The 22,509-nt window shown below is 32.5% G+C and overlaps 1 protein-coding gene across 1 annotated transcript in view; it reads left to right on the top strand.

The window, feature by feature from the left end:
* Nucleotides 1-212: 212 nt before the first annotated feature.
* LOC105144209 (uncharacterized) overlaps nucleotides 213-22,509 on the top strand; it is a 160,881-nt gene continuing 138,584 nt past the window's right edge. Inside the window, exons 1-2 of the mRNA XM_011052970.2 lie at nucleotides 213-847; nucleotides 1,164-1,200. Coding sequence (XP_011051272.1) covers nucleotides 843-847; nucleotides 1,164-1,200 — 42 coding nt within the window. The 5' untranslated portion in view covers nucleotides 213-842. The remainder of the gene's footprint in view (nucleotides 848-1,163; nucleotides 1,201-22,509) is intronic.

The following is a 22,509-nucleotide window of genomic DNA, read 5'->3' on the forward strand; positions in this document are numbered from 1 at the left end:
CTTGAGATTGAAATGGTAGGGGATGGCAATCGATGGCAATTCTCGTGTCGCATTTGAGATCTTTGTGTCGATTTAAATGAATTACTTCGCTTGATATAAATAGGATTATTACCGGACTTGAATAATACGTGAACCGTTGCATGGAGTGATTTGAAAATAGCAAGAAAGCACGATGGCATTGATTAACGATACGTGCAGTTTATGATTCGTCTGAGATTTGTGCGTTCTAAATAAGCGCGATGCCAAATTTTGATCGTATACTCTTAAACGAACTTGATTAGTCGTTCACCTCGTCATTGCGTATCGTGGCGCTGCGTCACACTTTCTGACTGTTCGGAGTAAAGTTGCCGTGCAAGTGCCGCTATCTTCACTTCGTCAGCCATTATTGAAACGTTACGTGGTGCAAAAAGAGCAGTGTTCGAATCAAGTAGAGTCGTGAGTATAGTTGTGACACATGTACTCGATAATTAGTCGTGGTTGACCTCGCATTTCAGTTTTGTCGACCGTACGACGTAAATTTCATTATCAGTGTTTCGTTCAAGTTTACTATCGTCAGTGGCGTCAATTCTCGAAACATCGTGACGCGTCGGTGTGTTATTGCTCGATAAATACAGCCGAATCGCAGCGTATCGTTCTATCGTTATTTCGTATCTGTTTCTTTTTCTTTGTTTATTTCCGTCGCAATCTGTCGCAATATGATAAGCATGGCGTGTGTCATTAATATCGGGAATGCCGAGTCTTATTCTGATAATTAACGCGAATGTTAATTAGTGAGTTTCCACGGGTATGTGATTTCGATGGAATCTGATAGGAGGAGGAAGCCTGGGAGGCATTGAGCAACCATGAGGTGAATAATCTCACTTATACGTTATTTGTGTACTCGTATATCACTTGCAGAAAAAAATTTTTAATTTCTATGTAATTTTTAATCACCTATTGAGATAATTTATATTAAAAATTAAAAAGTTTTGCTTCACAAATTTTTTAATTCATACTTAAGAAATTGAATTTGAATTCTTTTAGGGAAGTTACGTAATTATTTACATCATTATGAAATGGTTACTTGAAAAACAAATAACTTTTTAGATATTAATTATTTTACAAATAAACTTTTTAATTATTTTGAACGTAAATGTAATTTGGATTTTATCTACATGTTACAGATCCGTAGTTACAATTCCGCTGTTGCGCATCGTATCGGTGAGTCACAAATAATCTTTTATTTAATTCGAAGTAATGAATCTGTGAATATTACAGATATACGTAATATTTCATAGATTCATTTTTATATTCATTTATAAAAAGAGTAAATCGACACGAACAAATTTTATTCGCAATTAAAATATGTATAAACATATACATGTTATAACATATAATGAATTATATTTATGTAAATACTTTATACTCTTTTTAAAGTTTAATTTATAACATTTTTAATATGTTTTATAACAAAGTACATACATAAGAAACTAAGTTTTAAATCAAAAACCCTTTATAATCAATACTGAATCTTGATGCCTATAAATAATATTCTTTGATATATATGCCTAATAATAATACTATTATTAATACTAATTATTAATATTAATACTATTAAATTTTTAAATACAATTTTGCAGTTTTATAAATTGCCGATAGTTGTCGAACTTGAAACGCAATCTTAAAGAAGCTGAAATAAATAACAATAATAATAATAATAATAATAATAATAGTTAAAATACGGATAAAGTTTATTTTGCAACATTGTTTGCATGAAAACTATATAAATCATGTCTTATTCATTCAAAATAATACAAAGAAATTATTATCTACTATTTATTGAACAACTTGCTGAAACAAACGTTATACATTCAACTCGACCATTAGAAGGTTACATCCACCATTAGAATTAGAGTGAAATATTATTGATTTTATGTAAAAATTACTCTAATTTATACAAAAAAGTTTCTTTGTATTATTTTCACAGAAAAAGATACTGAGATAAGCAATTTAGCGAAAGCCATGCACGGAAAGCCATGAAAGCCACGGAAAGCTTTCTGCTACACTTGTATTAGCTGCGCATGCTGAGCGAGACACGGTTAGCTTCTGTCTCTTATTGACCAAATTGATTAGAAGCTTCAACATTTATGACTGTTTGACCACGAAACATATAAAAAGTTTCGAATGATTCGATTTTCGATAAAAGTAGAACATCATTGTCAAAGTACGAAACGAGAAGAGCAAGGATACAAAGAAGGTTCCATCTCGCTTTAGCGTCGTCGCCCGATTACCGTTTTCCCGCTATAAGCATATTTCCCTTGAGTTTCGAGATATTGCTGAACTTCTTACCCCGCGGATTCAAGGGGATTGAAGTAGTAATGCAAACGGCCCGCCGGTGTTCGCTCGGAATTGTTTGCCGGCTATGTCGGATACGCTTGTGTTTGCCTTCAGCCGGAAACTTTTCGCGAATCCTCTCTCCTTTTCTCTTGCGTGTTTGGGCCTGAGAAATCCATGGCCGAAAGCGCATCATTCGGTTTTAACCCTGTCTCCTTAGTGAAACAAGTACGAATACCGTTAATCTTAGTAGCATACGTTGGTTTATATACATTTCTTAAACGTTTATGAAACAATATACATTTAGAAAACGTCTATGAAAAATAAGTGCTACTTGAGTAAATTTTTTGCCCCGATTTACAAGAATTCGTCTTCGTTATTTATTGAATATATTTCAAGTTATATATTTCAAGTAGAAAAGATAAAGCAAAATAATATTTAATCTACACTATAAAACATTTTTCAACATCTAGCCAATTTATTCAGATTTGTTTTTTATCTAAAATGTAATTTATTTTCTTACTAGTATTATAATTAAAAACTTTTTTTTGGTATTTGATAAACTTCTTCTGTTAACAATATTAACAAGGGGAACCCTAGAAATGTGCATCGAATTTTTTGTTGCTAATTTTTGTATTGATTTTTGAGACTAAAAAATATATTGTATCGCTGCATTTATTAACGTACGGCTTAGTTTTCGAGTTATAAATTTCTGAAAATCATCAAAAAAGTTAGTATTGAAAAATTCGATAAACTTCTGAGAGTCTTCTTGTCAATATGTGTATTATCTACCTTATAAATGCTGAATGGTTTTTTTTTAACGTTCTGTATAAAGTGTAATAAAATTAAAGTGTAATAAAATTGGTAATTGTTGGAATTTTGTTTTTAAATTATATATTATACATTGGTAGAAACTGAATAGTAATGACGGAATCTGTACTAAAAAAAAGTGGAGAAATATTAATTTTTTTCTTGTACTTCAGAGAGGAAGTATCATATTAGATTCACAAAGTTAATACGCCATATTTTAGTATTTAAAAATGCACAAGTCTTTTTTTGTTTTTGTAAGAACTGTAGAATTATGAACAGAGTGCTACTAGAACTGTCATTACTTTTTTTTATATTAATAGAATAGAGCCGTGTTCATAGATCCCACTTTTGGGTCTCTGTGACGTTCAACACAAAATTCTATTAATGTGAAAGAAATAATGATAGTTCCAGTATCATTTTTTTCATAGTTCTATAGTTCCTTATAAAATTAAAAAAAGTTTCACATTTTTTATACTAAAAAAGAAAACCGAAATTGAAATTGAAAATATGGCATGTTAACTTTGCGAATCTAGCTTAAATTGAAGCCAAAGTAATAATATCATAAATAATTTAATAATTTTGTCATTTTGATACTCATAAGCAACTTACTCTGGCTTCAGTTTAGGGCTGTGTTTCAAGATCAATAAATAATTGGTGCACAATTAGCTTGATCTGGAAATCATATAAATTCACAAAAGAAATATGATTAAGAAATATAATTATTTATAGAGTTTAGTACACTGAAAAAAAAGATTGGTTGCTGCAACAATTTAGATAGTAAAATTGGCACAACAGTTTTATATGGCTGCAGCAATCAGTTTTTTGTTGTAACAGCAAATTTTTAATTGCGCTAGCCTATTCACAATGTCAGTATATGATTTCGATAGACTAATGCAATTAAAAATTTGCTGCTACATCTAAATTGTTACAGCAAGCAATCTTTTTTTTCAGTGCATATGTTATTCAACATTATTAAGAGATTTTTCTAAGAAGCCTGTATGAGCATCAAATTTGTTAAATGTTAGTCAACTTAATTTGATATTACTACAGTAGTTCAGTCGAATTTACGTTTCATGATTGATCGAAAAATCGGCATGCAGTTTAAGTAACATATGTAGTATATAAATTTACACCATTTCATCTAAGCACTTAAGATCCAATTTGACTATTGATTTTATTCTCCACTTGCTGTGTAATTAAAAAGCATTAAATTTTTTATACAAATATACATTAAAATTGTCAACTCAAATAATGTGGTTTTGGAAACAAAAATGACATAAATGTCATAATCATGTTTCTAAGTGTGTGTGTGTGTGTGTGTGTGCGTGTTCTTTCGCTACTACTTAATTAATTAATAATTTTCCATTATGTTGCAAAATAGTTTTTCTCCTTTTCCGAAAAACTTAACTTTTTTAGTTGTGTCATTTTCGAAGTAAGAAAAGAATTATATACATGGAGTGCAGCACTATACATGTGTTACCAAACGTATACGCTATCGATATTTTACGCCATGCAAATATTTGCTAACCAAACGATACGTTTCTCATTGAAAATATGAACTGTCGAACTATACGTTATTGCGTGATTCTTAATTGGTGATGTCATCGCAGCTTACAATAGGTACATACGTTCAAATTGTATTCAATCATCGTTGTCCACATAACGTCCGCGTAATACGCTAAATCTTGCTGAACAATAGCTTTTGACAGTCCTGACTTATATTTTTTCTCTATATGAACAAGTATTTTATATTGGAACGTTCGATGTGGTTGGCAAAACAATGTTTGTGGTTTCGTAGTTTTACTTGTAGTTTTACAATCGTGAATAGCAGTAATAATGGCGTGTTGCCACCGCGACCTTTTTGTAATAGATTTTTTATAAGTTTCACCGTTGATTATCTTCAATGTTTTATCTTCAATACTTTCAACGCAATTTTTATAACATAATTTTATTGATCTCGCTGATTGAAAATCTTATTACATTTTGTTTCCTGTATCTTTAATATTTAAATAATTGTCGATGAAAAGACAACACACGACTCCGCGCACTACTTATAATTTTCAACTGATAGACGTATTATTTATTTAGTCACCGATGCACATGGGACATGTACGTCACGATATGCCGTTTATAGCCATGTCCCTGTGGCCATGGACCATTCGAAGGTACCGTAACGACCGTTCGGGATTAATTTATGACGGTGTTACACGATACCACCGGACTATTAGTGCGAAGCTCGTCGAAATGAGTCCTGCTGGGATTAATTTCGTACTGTTAAGTACGCCTTGTGGCGAATTTTGAGTCTATCAGTCGAGTTAATTAACTGTAACGGAAAAATGCAAGAAAAAAGCATGCGAATGATAATCGTGACAGATTATTTAGCTAATTGAATAACATTTTGGGCTTAACTAAATTTTTGCGATACAAGAATTAAAAAGAGCGAAAGGAAATAATAGTAGTACGCGTTACTTGTAATGCCATTACTTTTTATTGTTACTTTGTTATAATAATAATTCGGTGTCTTTGTGGTGTGATGTGATTTTTTTAAGACGGTAACAGTAACCAGAGTTGGAAAAATCAATCGTTATTTGTAACGATTGGAAAAGTTACTCAGTACTGAAAAAGTAATTCGTAACGAATAAAGTAACGCGTCAATACATCACTTATTAAATTACTTAAAAAGTAACTTAACAATTATTTTCTTCAGTAAATAACGCGAAATAGTGACAAGTTATTTTCCCTTAGCGTAACAGTTAGTTATTGTTACAATTATAAAAAATTACGTAATTATCAAATTGTTATAATTAAGTAACGGTAAAAGTATTATAAGTAATGGTAAAAGTACGGCGTGTTATTATATTTCTTGCATTAAAATAGAGAGTTTTTACAATAACGTGAATCCAGATACAGTGAACGCTAAAATCACGTTATCCTTTTCTTAATTAGTTGTTAAGAAGAAGATGACTTGAACTTAGCGTTCATCGTATCTGGATAAATGATATTGCAAAAACTCTCTAATAATATTGAAAATTGCAGTTCATGGAGTGTGTATCATTATCTTTCCTGCTTTTATAACAAAATAATATGTTGCCTTGTAAAATTTATTCTATTTAGCTCAACATGTGTGCTGAGTATGTAAATTGCATCTGTTTAGCATAATATGACATGCATCATGTTTCACATTTACGATAGAATTATTCTATTCCAATGAGATATGCGCGTTGCGTTTAATCAAGTGCAATCTTATGTTTAATTAATAATCTTGGTACATAATTTCAGGCGCGCAAGAGGATATGATCCTAATTTTATTTATATAAAGTATATCAAAATATTCATTTTATCATAAAGATGTTATACATATCTCTCTTTCTGTTCTCTAATTAAATTTTTATAAATGATTATTGTGCTCACAATAAAGTTTAAGTTATATTGTTTAATTTGATATTAATTTGTTAGGTCTATCTCCTTTATAAGATAAAAAATGTAAAAGATACATATACAGTATATATATACAGATATATATATCCTCAATATACATACATCAAATATACATTTTAGATTATACATATATGTTATACATGTATGTGTATACAGTATATATGTATACCTTTCTATTTGATATATTTGATATTTTGTCAAGACAAAAGAGAAAGGGATCCGTCCTTAAACTGTTTCAGTGTCTTTTGAGAATACGTAAACTAGGGACCGATTTATATATACTTTTCGTGTGACCCGGATTTTAAAACAAATTTGTATATTTTTCTACTTCTCGAACAATGATCCATAAAACATTCTAGTCGTTTCAACTTTATATCACCTATATCAATATTTTGATAATATATTAGATATCTGATAGCTACAATGGTTTAGAAAAAAAAGCTTAATGTTTTCGTCACTACACTGTTTTAAATCTTTGAAATAGTTTCATATAATTTGTTAGTATTATTTATTTTAATAACATATTTACTCTATGTAATAATCTATGTGCATCAATAATTTGTGTAATATATAGTGTTTAGATATAGAACTACAGGTAATTAACTATCTAGCAACATGTGTGGTTCAATAATACATCAACGTATTAGATTAAAGTAGATATTGTTATTTGAATACTGTTTCATACATTATGCTTTTCTTCCTAAGTACTTTCTTATCTTATGATATAATATAATTTTCTGACTCTCTTTATCATAGAACAGAAAACTTCCTTTTGTAATTCCGAGAGTTGCTCACCCAAGTATTCCAATGCACTCTCAAATATTCGTTCCATGAAAGTCCATGTTGATGATCTTAGCATAAATTCATGAACGGAGAACAATGGAAAATAAAAGGATTTGATTTCCTTTTATACTAGATGTGCAAGACTCGTTATTTGTAGCAAGTAAAATTATTGCTTTGCTAAAGTTATCTTGACAAAACTCTCTTAATTAACCTGACAAAGAACAGTAACTTACAAAGAAGAGAAGGTCAAGATTAAGGAAAATCCATTCGTGTAATAAAGACGTGCGACATATTTGTAGACAATCTGTATTAAATATTTAGCATATTGTAAATATATACGTATAAATAAATATCATAAAACAAAAATGATAAAATGGTAATGGCACATATAACTTCTTTACTTCGAACGTGATACAGTTCAAAAGTTAAGATTTTCAGAAAAAGCGAAACTATACTTTTACACGCGTAAGAAATACTATGAGGAATGAGTAATTGACGCGATACAATTATTTGGTAACCGAAAGATCAATCCAAAAGCCAAGCGTGCAGGAATTTTTATTGATCTGAATAGAGTCATCTTTTCCATAGTAATATTCACATATTAACGAAGTATTCGGCAATTATCTAATGAATATATTCAAGCAGTTATCCTAATGAAGTATTTAGACAGTTATGCTAAGAGGTAATTTGTTTGATAAGCGGTTCTTACAAGAAGAATTTTTACACGCGTAAATAAAAAAGACCATATTTGGTTAAGGCGGTTCTTCATACCTAATCATATTTCTTTTATCTTTTGAATTTATACAATTTCCAATTTAAGCCAACTGTGCGCCGATTATTTTGATCTTGAAACATAGCCCTAAACTGAAGTCGAAGTAATAATATTACAAGCAATTTAATAATTTTAATGCTTATAGGCATCTTATTAGAAGGATCTTAATCAAAAATCTGTAAATAATTTAATTGAAAATATTATTTCGATCGAGGATCGAATCCATTCTCTTGTTATTCCGTGCAAGTGTCCTTCCATTACCGAGGCCTTAGTATTTTTCGCAAACTTGTACATGTAGAAACCAGTGTTGGAATATATCTGGATACACAGATACAAGTACCTAAATTGAGATCTCTCTATTTAAATACTGCTAGGTATGGTATGCAATTTCCACTAAAGTATCTCAATATTTCCAAAAAGGCACTTTTTTTACAAGGTACTTTTTTGGAAATATTTAGATACTTAGATACTTTAGTGGAAATTGCATATCCTATCTAGTACTGCTTAAATATGAAAAGATTTCTCAATTTAGATATTTATACTTGTGTATACCTGTGTATCTAGGTATATTCCAATGATAGAAACAAGGGCTTTTTCAGACGATATAAATAAACAATATCTAAACAAAGAATTTTTTAGTAATTGTTTTTTAGTATTGTAAATGTGAATACACTGCAAGTAGAGAATAAAGTCTTCAATGTATAAGTTTAGATCTTAAGTGCTTAAATGATTCAATGTGCATTTATGTACTACATATGTAATCATTTAAATTACGCGCTGAATTGATTTTTTTAACATTTTTTAAAGTTAAGTCATCAAATAATACTCATTGTGTGAGAATGTTGTTATATAATACTTTATCCGAAGGACGTTCTTACGAACGTTCTCAGAACATAGAAATGTCTTCTTGATGTCTCCAAGACGTCCCTTGGAGATCAGTGCTATAAATTGTAAGCAAATTGAGTTATAAAAATTTTTCTTACAATTTTTCTAGTATGTCTCTGATATTACTGTTTGCAATAACATGAATTACCAGTGCAATGTACAATTCTACGTTTCCTCGAACGTCTGCGTAGGCGGCTGTGAGAATATTCGGAGAAATTTATAGTTCCTCTCACTTTATTATTCTGTACCGAAGCGGATAATGTGTCCTAATGAATTTTAACACGCTAGATAAGTCGTGAAGTGTGATAAGCTTGCGAGTTGACGTCTTGCAAATTTATAGATCATTACGCAGAAATATAGCGGCACACCGAAATTCCTATCTCTCTTTCTGCCTCACTATCCTCCGAGTTCCTCTTTAATCAGCGTCCTCGATTTGCTTTCACGGAAAACTTCACTTTGTATAATTATACACAATGAAATATAGATTGCATAATGTCACGTTGTCAGCTGCATATCATTAATTAAATCGCCATTTTAAAGATATTATATTCTCTTTCTATTGTTAACACTCCATAATAAGTATACGCGCGTGACGAATGTAGGACAGATTGTTCTCATTTCGCAATGACAATTAAATATATATAATTATATATGTATAAATTATATTCGTATAAATATGTAAGCAGCTTTTATAAATTCTTTGGGTCACGATCGTTTCTCGCAACGGTTTATCAGATTAATTTCTCGTTATTCCACACAAATTAATTATCCAATCATTCGACGATTCGTATTCTTTCTTTTCGGGGACAAAATTACCGAGGCGGAACACATCAGGAAAACACCCGCCCGGATATGTCCGTAATCAAGTTCAGATAATCGGCCGCAATAAGTAAAACCATTTACAGCCAAACGGACAAAAAATCTCATAGCTTTAAAAATCCACGTGTCTTACGCTAAAGTGTTATCAATTGATTTCGTCGAGCGATTGCTTAATTGCTCCGTCGATTGTTTCGTAATTGACGGTCTGACAAATTGGCTCTGCAGGATAAACGATCGGTGATAAATTAGTCGACGTGGCTTCGATACGCGATCGATATTTCGAAATAATCCTTGTAATGTTACAGCAGCGACGTGCGTTTTAATCCATCGCACGCGGACACATATCACTCCCCATTTACAATCGAAAATATCCCCTTTTGTCACAAATGATAGGCAAGTTAACGATGCGATTGCGCTTCGTTAACTTATCCAATCTTTTTCGTTGTCGTTAAAGAAAATAGAATTATACAGAATTTACAAAGCTAAGTACAGTACGTGTCTCTGCTCAAAGGATGACGTAATTCGTTGACTCACTACGTCTTCTGTACCTTTCATCTCGTTCTTTATCTGTTATTTCATTAAAAGAGTATATTTGAGAATATTAAAGGCCATATAGAGAATATATGCTAATCCATTAGTGCATATTCGTATCTTCACTGCTTTTTCCTCAGCCAATGTCCTTAGACATCAAATGAAATATAAGAACATCAGCACGTTATTATATATAGAGCGCTCGTTTACGCGGCGAAGATCTAACAACACATATCTATTTGCTTTCACTGTTTTACAGCAACATCGCAGTCTCATCATTTAATCTTATTGATTGCTTTCTGTACAAATTACACTCATTAAAAATAAAACGGAGAGATGATGAGGCACACTATGCAGCACATTGATCTTTCTCGTTGAATCTCGCGGATTAAAGTCAGTAATTATCCTTATTCCATCAATTTTCACCTTTCCTCACGCAGCGTCTTCATTAACGTCGTAGTTCCATTTCATTAAATTATGTAATTATATTCATCGAGACCTTTAAATATATTATCGACTACAAATTAATAATCCTGATGACTAGCAATGACCTGCAAAATGGATAACGTCTCAAAAAGAGAGTTCGAGATGTTTCGTGGGTTAAAGAGGTAAGAGAAATTATCCAAATGTCTTTTCAGCGACGGACGTGAACAAATGAGAGAGTTGCAGGTCGAAAGTTCTCCCTTCGGTAAGAATTTTTCGCGAGTGACGTGCATTGGTGACGAGGAGGAGAGAATCGAAAAAGGTGAGCTTCACGAGAGAAAGGACGGCCGTGGGATCGAACCCTCTGGGGAACGAGAAGACGAATGGAAGCGGGCCGGTAAGAAATCGTGTAAGAAGCGCGACCTTCCCTCGACACTGCCTTCCCTTCATTCTCTCGCTCCATGACACGAGAACTCGGCGACCTCACTATCGTTGTCTGCTCGGGCGACGTCGCGACGTCTACATCGCGAGGACAGCCGGAATCGAGAGATCGGCGGACTTTAAACGTCGAGCACGGTTATATTTGGAAAAGGGAAAGATCTCTCTTTTTCGTCTCTAAATACCTTCGTTTTCGCTACTCATCTTTTTTCTTTGAAAACGTTTTACAAATAAATCTATAAACAAATAAATCTCTATTATATATGTATAATTAATGGTAAAATAGGCTAAAAATATAAAAGGCTAAAAATGTACTATATACTGGAATTATATATGTATATTAGAGCTATCGATAATGAAGTCTATATGAAGATGGAGATCACTGGACTGCTCCACCTTTCGTAAAATCTAATGCAAGCAAAAAATTGGCTTATAGTCGAATACTAATTTCAGATACTTTTAAGATCACATAAATAAATTTTTATTACTACTGATAAAGATTACTGCAATCGAAACGTTTGGTATTCATGGAATTGTTCAAATATAGAAGATTATTCTAAACAATATTTTAAACAGCTTATGATATTATTCGTTATTGGCCGTTGACCTCTTCTCTAATTACCTTTGTATTATACGAGCTAGTCATTTCCATTATTATTATTAAATCTATACTGATATAATGAACATACTTCTATCAGTTGTTATAAGCTCTATTACAAAAAAAGGAAATATATACAACACAGATTCTAGCTATAGTTGAAATTAATTACGTTGTTTATTTGTTTAACTATAACGTTGCATGATGATCAAACATAATGAATAATATTAATGTAAATATAATAATATTAAAGTAAATTGCATAATTTGGTCATAAACATAGTCTATAAGTACGTATATAATAATTACATAAAATTAATTTAATAAATTTAATTTTACGTCAATTACTACGTTAATTACTATCTTATAATTTTCAAAATTCTCAAAAATTTCATTTGTAGCAAATTAAATCGAATACTGTATTAAATTAAAATATATTTCTTTTTACAAATACCAGACGTCCACGATAAATTACGTGGATACAGTCATACAATTGATTTATTGCTCGACCTCAATTATTTCTATTGACGTAATATTTTCTCACAATCTCACAATATCCAATATGTATGTTATATATTTTTTTTAAATATAAATCATATTTTTCATGTATAAAGTGCCATTCATAAATGCTGTTATTTATGTTTTATTGAATCAATTCCATTTCTCGCTCCAAGTCATATTATAAATTATAATATTGCTTTAATAATGCTTTCTACACATAAATACTTCACAAATACTTGATATTTTTTTCTGAAATTTTTAATCGAAACACATCTTAATCAAGAAACTGGTCCTTCTGTTTTTATCTTTTACACATTGCTCATAGCAGGAAGCTAAAAACGTCTTTATATCGATCGTGACGTGCAGCCCGTCGTTCGGAGGTTGCTATTCGAACTGGAAAATTAAAAGTCACGCGCAACGCTCTACTATTTGACGCGCAGCTAGTTATATTTCACTTCGATCTGTTCATCGAGCGACGCATCTTCTCTTTTTGCTGTTCCTCCGTCGAACATTCGGCTCCGTTTCGCCGATCATTCCACGGTAGCTGAGTGTACGGAATGAATTGTTCCACGGAACAATGTGCTTTCCCTTTCCTGCGCCTGTCCGTTCGACCGGCAAATTAAAAACTGCGTACTGAGCGAATTTTCAGTTTCGCATCGTTTTAAAGCAATTCATTTATCAGATTGAGTCATCTTGCAGGGCGAAAATTTCCGAATTTGCTGCAACAAACACCGATTAGAATGCTTTGCGTTTCGATGTACCGCGTCGTTAGTTAGATCGCACCACAGTAATCCGACTGTTCCTGCGGCGATGTAAAGAATTAAAAGCGCTCTCTACAACGTGTCGCAGACCATTAAGCCCGTCCCGTTTAATTTAGCATTCGAGCGTGGACGTTGCGCGAAGCGAATAAAAACGACGAACGATCCTCGAAGAATCGCGATGAGTTTTATCGCGGGATTATTTTAGCGGCGGTATGCTAACAGCCGGGGAACAAATAGCGCGACTACAGCAACAAGTGCACAATAAGGTAATCGACTGTAGTAAGGAGAAATTACGGTCCATTACACGCTTGCGTCTCAAACGTTGCAAGAATTTTTAAGTTCACTTCGTACGCCACTTCGTTTGCCGCGGGCGATGTAGCGTGCAAGCGCAACTGCATGTTGCAATTTTCTCTAAGACTATTAAGCGTACTAAGAGATATTTGCGACATTGCTGTAAATAATATATTTAAGATGCATTTATTTATTCGTCGCTTCCAACCCTTAGAATCTCGATGCAGCATGAAACGTACCAATATTGCGTGTGCATTTTCGACGTTTGAAGATTTATTAAAAATCTAAAAGCAAGCAAAGAGGAATTACTAAAATATATGGTGTGTGCGCGCGTATGTGTGTGAAGCGAATTAATATCCAGAAGAATCGATTTATGCTCGGAATATATTCCATTTGAAATCTCAAAAATGAAGCTAGGCGTATTTTAAATTGTTTATCTCAGATTTATTTAATATTTATTTGATATTAAATTATTACCATGATCTTTATTAATAAAATCATTTTATATAGAAGTCATTAATTGTTTATCTTTAATGTACATAAAACTAGCGTATAAGAACTTTTTATCTTATTATGAATTTTTTAAGTAAGAATCATAGAGATTTTCTTCAGGCTTTTAATTCTTTTTGCGTTTTTAATGCTTTTCACAAAAGCGTTCCATTTATGCACCATTTTTCAGAAACTAACGGAATTATTGCAACGACTTAAAATATTCGCCGGGATACGAACCGAATCTATGCAATCATCGTAAAAAGCAATCGCTGCCCTTTGATTTCGAAAGTCCATATCGAGTCCTTCGACGGACGGCGTCGTTAACGGCGCTATTCTTGAAAAGGGTCGACTACAATAGTCCGCGTAACGAAGTACTTTCTTTTCTAAACAACTCTTCTACGACGAATCAGGTGGCGTGAGTCCTACACGGACTGCTTTTATCGTCGTACTAACCTCGCGAGATAAAGGCTACGTCCTTGAAGAGGCGTAAAAAGAAACGGACGTTCCGTGAGCTTAATGAGATGGCTCGAGGCTCGCCTTTCATCGCGGTTAAGAATAAAATCGTCGGAATGGCGCATTGACTCCATGGCGAGTGTCCTTTTTCTGTTTCATTTTACAGAAAGTAAGCTATCACGACTTGTTTTATAGGTATATATTCTATATATCTATATTAAAAAAAAAAGTCAAAGCGGATCCTTATCAAACTTTAGAGATTTTTGTTAAAATTCTTATAGCAATGAAAAAATAAAATAAAATTGAATTCATGAAAATGGAAATATCAGCAGAAATTATGAAGAAAATTAATAAACAGAATATTTGACTCAATTAAATCTTTCAATAGTAAGTTTATCTAAATATAAGGACTAGATTTATAAAGGTAAAATTTTGTTTTACTTTTTTAAAAGTATAAAGAATGAAGGTACCACGTTAATGTGGTTACCACCAAACAACACGCTCCAATTGTTGTAGAAATCAGACGTGCCAGAATTTGATTGATTCTCGCGGTCAAACTTTGCACCGGTAGATCAATTTTGCTTTTTCCATTACACCTGCTATCTAGACACGTGTGTTTGTTGGATCAATTGAAGAATTATTGTTCACTGAACATTTCAATGAATAATACATTTTTTGAGAAAAGAATATAATGATTAAACTTAATGATCGACTGTTTGCAATGCCATAATATAAAAGAATATATTGTCATTTACGGATTTGAAGTATAAAACCATTTTCCAGACAGCATACGACGTCCATTGGATGTCCAATGGATGTCATGTGCTGTCTGGATTTATATATGCATTGCATAAACTCATCAAATATCGTTTCAACTACAGATGCCAGATTAAATTGAGAAAATATTAGCGTCATTTCTCTTTGAACATAAAAGGATTAACTCTCTGCAGCTGTCGGTTTATTGAATCCACTGATTAAATCCTTTTATCAAAAATATTAAATAATTTAATTTTCTTTATGTTATCTGCAAATTTGAATTATTCTTAAAATATATTTAATATTTATTCTTTTTTATAGTTGTGTTGTTTCTTTGAAATTAATTGGTGTTTTAATTAACATAAATTAAATAAATGAGTCTTACTCAGCATCAACTGTATTATATATTAGCTCGAAAGGCTAAAAAGAAATAGAAATTTGAAGGGAAAGAAAAAGATAAAATATCTGGAGTATTTTCGTTCTTTTTAAATTACAATTGAGTCTAAAACATATTGCTTGGATTGATATGAATAACTCGAGAAATTTGAGTAGCGTCAAAGACAAGAATCATTGTTATCGCAAAAAATATTATCATATACCTTAGTAATCGAAAAGACATCTGCCCCGAATAGTTGAGAGATTCTAGAATCGAATTCTGGGAGGTAATATTTTTTCGCAATAAATCCTTTACAGTGTTTTGAGAGGCTAGTAACATCATTATTAAATCGACGATCAATTTAATTGTGATATTATTTCAGCTTCAACTTATGATTGTGTTTCAATTCTAACAATAAGCGATTTGCAGTTTATAGAACTAGAACTACAGAAAAATGTATTCAAAATTTACATATAAAAATACTGTTAAGTATCAAGATCCTAACTTCGAATGACTCTGAATTATTGCCAAATATTTCGTGTATGATAATAGCAAGAGACAAAAATTGTTTATTTTCTTATAGAGCTCTAAGAATTTTTTCAGAATTTTTTATTTACTTTTTGGTATTGCATCATTTTTTTATAAAATATTTTTACGAACATGAGAAAATGCGGAGAAAATGCGGAGAAAATGCGGTACTAAAAAATTCTGAAAAAATTCTCAAAATCCTATGAGAAGAAAATAAACAATTTCTGTTTCTTGCTGTTTTTCTGTAAAATTGATAGTATTTGAGTAAAAAATTATTGGAAACCAATATTCAGCGATTTTTACTAATTAATTTACTTATTAACTATTACGAAAATTGCAAAATGATGAAGGACTTTTCGACTCAGTTTAGTCCGCTCTACCTGCATAACATAATATTTGGCGGTAATTTTGGAACACTCTGTACATGTATGGAAATTTTTTTACATTTATAATATCTAAGCAATATAATGTAAAATCAATGTGTCAATAAAAAAAAAATAGTCGCAGTTTTGCCATTGCTATGCAATGCCATTTCGCATTATAGCAATAATGATTGAAATTGATTAATGTCTTCAATAATTTTTTTCTCAAATATTACAGTACGACAAAAATCGATTTTTTTTCCATGAAAAAATCAAAGAGATTCTGAGAGTAAATGTAAAAAAATACCCATATAATACTCAGCGTTTTTATTTTTGAAAATAAATAAGTAATGTTTTTTGCATGTGAAATTATATAATAATAATTATTATTATTATATAAAAAATTGAAAATATATGAAAAAAAATAATTCTCAATTTTTTTTATATTTGGACTCATTGTATAATTTCACATGCAAAAACGTTAATTATTTATTTTTAAAAATTATTATATTTAAACAATTTATATATTTAAACAATTATAAAAAGCCAATATGAAGCAAATATTATAAATGGCTGTATAAAAAACGTTAATGACTTGATCTGGTAAAACGTCGAGACACATATTTTTTTTTACATTTACTTTCAGAATCTCTTTGATTTTTTCATGGGAGGGAATGTGTGTTGTACTATGTGTGCTATCAATTTTACAGAAAAATTATAAAAATTATTTATTGTCCCTTTCCTTACTTACGAAAATCATCATTCGAGAATGTTGGAATTCGCGACAAGGAATATGACTATTTTCGTTCCGACTATTCCAGCGCATTCTGATATCGCACATCAGAGAGTAAAAATCCGGCCGTTGGAACTCGTCCATGGAATCACGACTGACGATCGGAGGGGTACTTTAGCTGGTGCAATTATATGTAGCTCAGAGGCGTTCCTATTTGGTGCAGTTGGAAATCTCAATATTATCCGCTTCGCGATTATTAATTTCGTGTACAATGCCGAAACGATCTCACGGACGCTCGTGACCTGAAGTACAAGCTTTGGAACCATAGATACCGGAACTCGGGATTGTTGTTTTGATCTTAATAGTACCGTGAGGTAGTTTGCGACCAGCGAAGCGTCGGTAATACTTGATCCTTCGTAGTAAGATCTGCGTATCAGTTGGAAACGTCACAACGATATGCTGTTCCCCACTGTACCATGACGACCATGAAGACAAGATAAGGAATCCTCTGGTAATCAACTAAATTAACGGGAAAATCGATTTCTTGTTTAACAACAGTACGAGTTTTCACATCAATTAGGTCGATTTAAATCGCTGCCTCCTTGTGAAACTAATGCTAGAAAGTAGTATTAGAAAACAGTACTAGAAAAAAATCAGTTAAACTTGTGTGTGCAAGATTAAAGACTATCGATTAAATTTAACGTTATTCTCTCCCAGAGGAAGACTGCACTCTCGAAGCAGCGAGATTTGTTGTATCTACACTTCCAACCACTTTTGTAACTATATGTAGTACACGCAAAAGTCGATAATTTAATTGAGATGCACCAAATTAATTCCATGATCAGTTGATGTTACATTTAATCCCTCCGGGAATTATAACTAAACTTTTTACGCCCTTTCTCATTACCTACGCTGTATTTCTTGTCGATGTCATCCACAAGATATTTATTTGTAACTTACGCGCACTCTCGCACTAAAGAATATACCTTCGAGAAAATTACTCGTCTCCCGCAGACCAAACGCTGCCGTTCAAGCGGCAAACTTTAACCGCATTATGAAATTCACTTAAAACTTTCAATAAGTTCCCCAATTGATATCTGAATGTCCGCCGAATCGATATGACGTTCGTCTTTCTCCCCTCTATGTTCTCGGGGGGATAAATACCGTCGATGGCCATTATTGATCGGCAACATAAAGTCCACTGTAGATTATTATCTCTCTGGCGCATCCATTTCTCCATTGTAGATTATAGATTCCCGGGTTCGTGTTCAATTTTCTCGAACGGCCATCATAAATCTCGCTTGAAAATTGAAGGCTCCCTCCTTTCTCGTCTAGCTGGGCCGAAAGGGGTATTCGCAGATTCTCTCAGTCGGTTTTTTACCGCTCGTCAGCAGTTCCTCGAGTTCTTTTTTTGTTCGGTTCACCGCCACTACGGCTGCCGTGCTCTGCGCATAGTTTCCGCCGAATAATTACTTTGCATGCCAAATCTCCATCGCGACTACCCTCGTCGGTCCCCGTGACGGATAGCACCGCGTAAATTAAAGCATCAGCCGCGTCGCAGCCGCCGTTCGCGTTTTCCCTGCAATGCGACCTCGGAACGAAATGCCGATAGCGATAGCCACGGCATTTCGTTCCGAGGCTCGTTTGTGGACGAACGATTCACGACGGGCATTTCTCGGTTTTCTTAACCGTGGAAAAAGCTAGGAAAGTTATTTTGCGGAATCTACACGCTGCCACAAAGCATTCAAGCACACCTTTCTTTTGCGAACTCGTAGAACCTTGAAGGCAAGCGAATAGCTTCGAAACTGTCGAATCAGAACAGCTTATCGAGGCAATTAAACTTTCCCGCTGCAATACGATGGAAAATGCTTCACGTGTATACGTACTATACAGGGTGATCCAAATATAATGAAAAGTATAAATATCTCGAAAAAATGTACATCGTGAGAAAAAAATGACGTTATACATAAAAAATATTATATTATTATGCTCAAAGAGGATCGTAACGTATTACTATAACATTTTCATACATTTTCACATGCGATATTTTTCTCTCTGGACAGCAGTAATGAATGGTCCAGTAGTAGATAACGGCAGGCAAAACTGCCTAGCAGTCCAAACTCGGACGATTGGTTTGGTGTTTATTACAAATCGATGATCGGACGCGCGTGTTGAATCAATTATAAGCCTGTGGTCGGTGATTATTGGCCGATCGGCTGCGGATTCATACGGCCGCCGGCGAATGCGAGCGGAATGAAGCTGCATATGTCACACGTGCATCACGCGCACGTCCCAGATCCGAGTCATCCCGGGCGGTTACATCCTCTCGACCGTCACCCACCACTCGACGGAGGTCAAGTCGTGTTTGACAGCGACACGTTTCGAGGGTCATTACACGCCGGACGTGCGTGTTGAGCACACGGGCTCACTATCAAAATTCTGACATACAGCCGAATTACCTGAACTTGTTAATCGCAACTTGGCAGTTGTTGTAATCAAGACGTTCGCGCACCGTGGAACCATTAATCCTAGAATTAACGCTATCAATATAGACTACAGTATTATTATTGACACATTTTTTAGTATAAAGGAAATAAGCTTCTTTTAAATAATGTGACATAAAATTTTTTATTTATTTCACACTTTTAATACTTTATTATTTATTACAAAATATTTATTTAATATAATTTAATAAAATATTTATTACCTGCTCGAATATAATATAATTTATAATCTAGATTTTTTTACAAACATAAATAACCTATTGTAATTATTAATTTAAAAGGAAACAAAGAATAAACACACTATCAAATGTAATCTTGAAATGGAGTCCAATGTGTCTCCTCATAATACTTATCAATAAAATATATAATAACACAAAATTGCTTAAAAATTTAAATTACTTATCATGCTCTTTGTTATAATGCTGATTACCAGAAAGTTCAAATTGATAATAGGAATTTTTATTAAAAGCTTAATTTTTTTATTAAAAGTTTTATTTTAAAAGCTTTATTTAGCCCTATTTGTCCTCGCTTTTAGCATGACAGATTGGACTTCTTGATAACTTTGAAGGCATAACTCAGCGTTCTGATCTTGTTTACTTGAAAGTAAAATTTATGTATTGATAGCGTTCTAATATGTTTCTAATATTGAATGTACACACACGCACACACTCTAAGATTTCACATCCAAAGTTTAACTTAACAAACGTATTATTAGTTTCTACGAATAAAACTATTCGTCATTTGATAGATTTCGCTCATAAAAATATGGCGTGCTGAATTTTTTAAGAATTCTTTACGAGTTAACCACTATTTATTTTAGCATTACTTTAGCATAATATTTCGCGTTGATAGAAAAGTGATATAAGTCATAAATTTGCGTTTAGATAATCTAAAACTCAGTACACGTCATCACACAATGTTAAAAACATATACTTATTTAAGCTAGTAGTTTAAGATTATAATAAAACTTCTTAAAGAAAAAGTAAAAAAATTAAGCATTTTTGAAATAATGAAGTTAATCGATCTTAAAGATGAATATATTGTGGGAAAACAACATTGCTCATATGTATCACAACTCTGATAAAGGGATAAAATTTACACAACTCTATACTAGGTTTGCAATTCTCGAATTTTGAAAACTCATAATATATATTGTTTTGAAGAATATATTATAATTAAAAGTGTAATGAACGTGGAATGAAGTTATGTATATTTACTATCCTAATTAAAACGTTGTCTAGCAAAACAAATTCTTTGCTTTACAGAAAAGTTACTAATTTTGAGTTGTGTCACTTTTTTATCAACGTAACGATGTCTGCGACTTATATCTAAATCCGGGACAAGTACTAATCTCTGTACGCATCCGAGCATGGGCGTGTCTCTTTATATTCGAGTTTTCAATAAGAAGAGAAAAACGTTTATCTAAGAAAAGAAAAATAAGTTCTGAAACAGTGATCAATGTCAAGCACTTTTTCCAAATTACATGACGCGAATGAGTTGACGTATTTCATGTTTTCCTCGAACCCTTTTCAGCGTACATTTGCTTCAGATGGGGATAAATGTAATTTGTAGTGATCGTACGATGCAAACGATGCACACAAAACTCGATTTAGTCCGGCAGACAAGAGCGCGACACGAGCCAGGGCCCAGGATTTATAGCCGCGAGAAAGCTTCGGCGAATTCGCGGTCTGTACGAATTAACATTATAATAAGCTAAACGTAAATTCGATAAACGTAGGAGGATAATCGAAAGCGCATTTAAGCTGCATTTTTTAGTGCGGCAATAGTGGGTTATAGCACGGCAAAGTATATTTGTTTATCCAACGGATGAACTATCGTGCTTTGTGATACGGCGATGTTCTGCGCTTCTCTTTGCCTATACGGTTAAAGATGATCTCGTCCTTACTTTAAAAGTGACACAACTCTAAAAATTTAGTTTTTTTAGAGAAGAGGAAAAAACTATTTTTTAATTTAATCGAAAATTATTGACTAATCAATCAATCAGAAAAAAGAAAGTACTCTTAAAAGTATGACTAAATGGCATTTTGTTATTTTTATTTTACAATCCTTAAAAAAAACCATCTTTTTATGTTGTGATGGTTTTGACGTGTAAATTATAACAAGCTTTATTTAATTAATTTTATATTATTAATTATATATATTTAATGACTAATGTCAACTTCAGATTAAATTAATCTCACTATGTGATATTTTTATCATATACTTTATTAAATTTATTTGTTTTCTTACGTCTTGAAAAAATTGACGTTTTCCACATCTCAGATTTGTTAGTGAAAGCAATTAATATGTTTTTGCAGAGAATATGACAGATCATTCAAGCAATTATGTAATTCTAGTACCACTTCTTTAAGGTCAAGGGATATAGCATGACGACAAAAATAAATTCGATTCATTCTTAGGATATCTCAGGATATTTTTCAAACAACTACCTTCAAAAAATATGAGTCAGAACGAAGAATTATGCGGATACGAAGGAGTAAGTCACTGAGTGTACGAAGACACGGAGGAAACGATGAAAACAGGATGAACGTTATTCAAATGAAATGTCAATCCGTCGTTGAAACTGCAACCGTCCGCGAATCAACAAAAGATATTCCTTTTGACCATGTCGGAATATATGACTTTTACTCCTTTTTACCTCATCGCTATGTATATCGCATTGCCGCTGGCACCATCGTCTCCTATTTGCCTATTTCCTCTTCATCTCCCACGTCTCTTTTATCAAATTTATCGTTTTCTTTCCTCTCTCGATTTATTTCCAAATGATGTCAGCTTTGCAGAAGTCAAAGTAAAAATCGTCACGTAATTTTTGACAAATTTTCCACATCAATGATTTTACGATATGGTATTCACTAGTCTACACATTACAGTCTATAAATTTTAGAATGAAAATAAAGAACATTCCAGTAAAATATTTTGAAC

The sequence above is a fragment of the Acromyrmex echinatior genome, chromosome 1, assembly GCF_024713525.1.
Source record: "Acromyrmex echinatior isolate Ae372 chromosome 1, ASM2471352v2, whole genome shotgun sequence".
NCBI lineage: Eukaryota > Metazoa > Arthropoda > Insecta > Hymenoptera > Formicidae > Acromyrmex > Acromyrmex echinatior.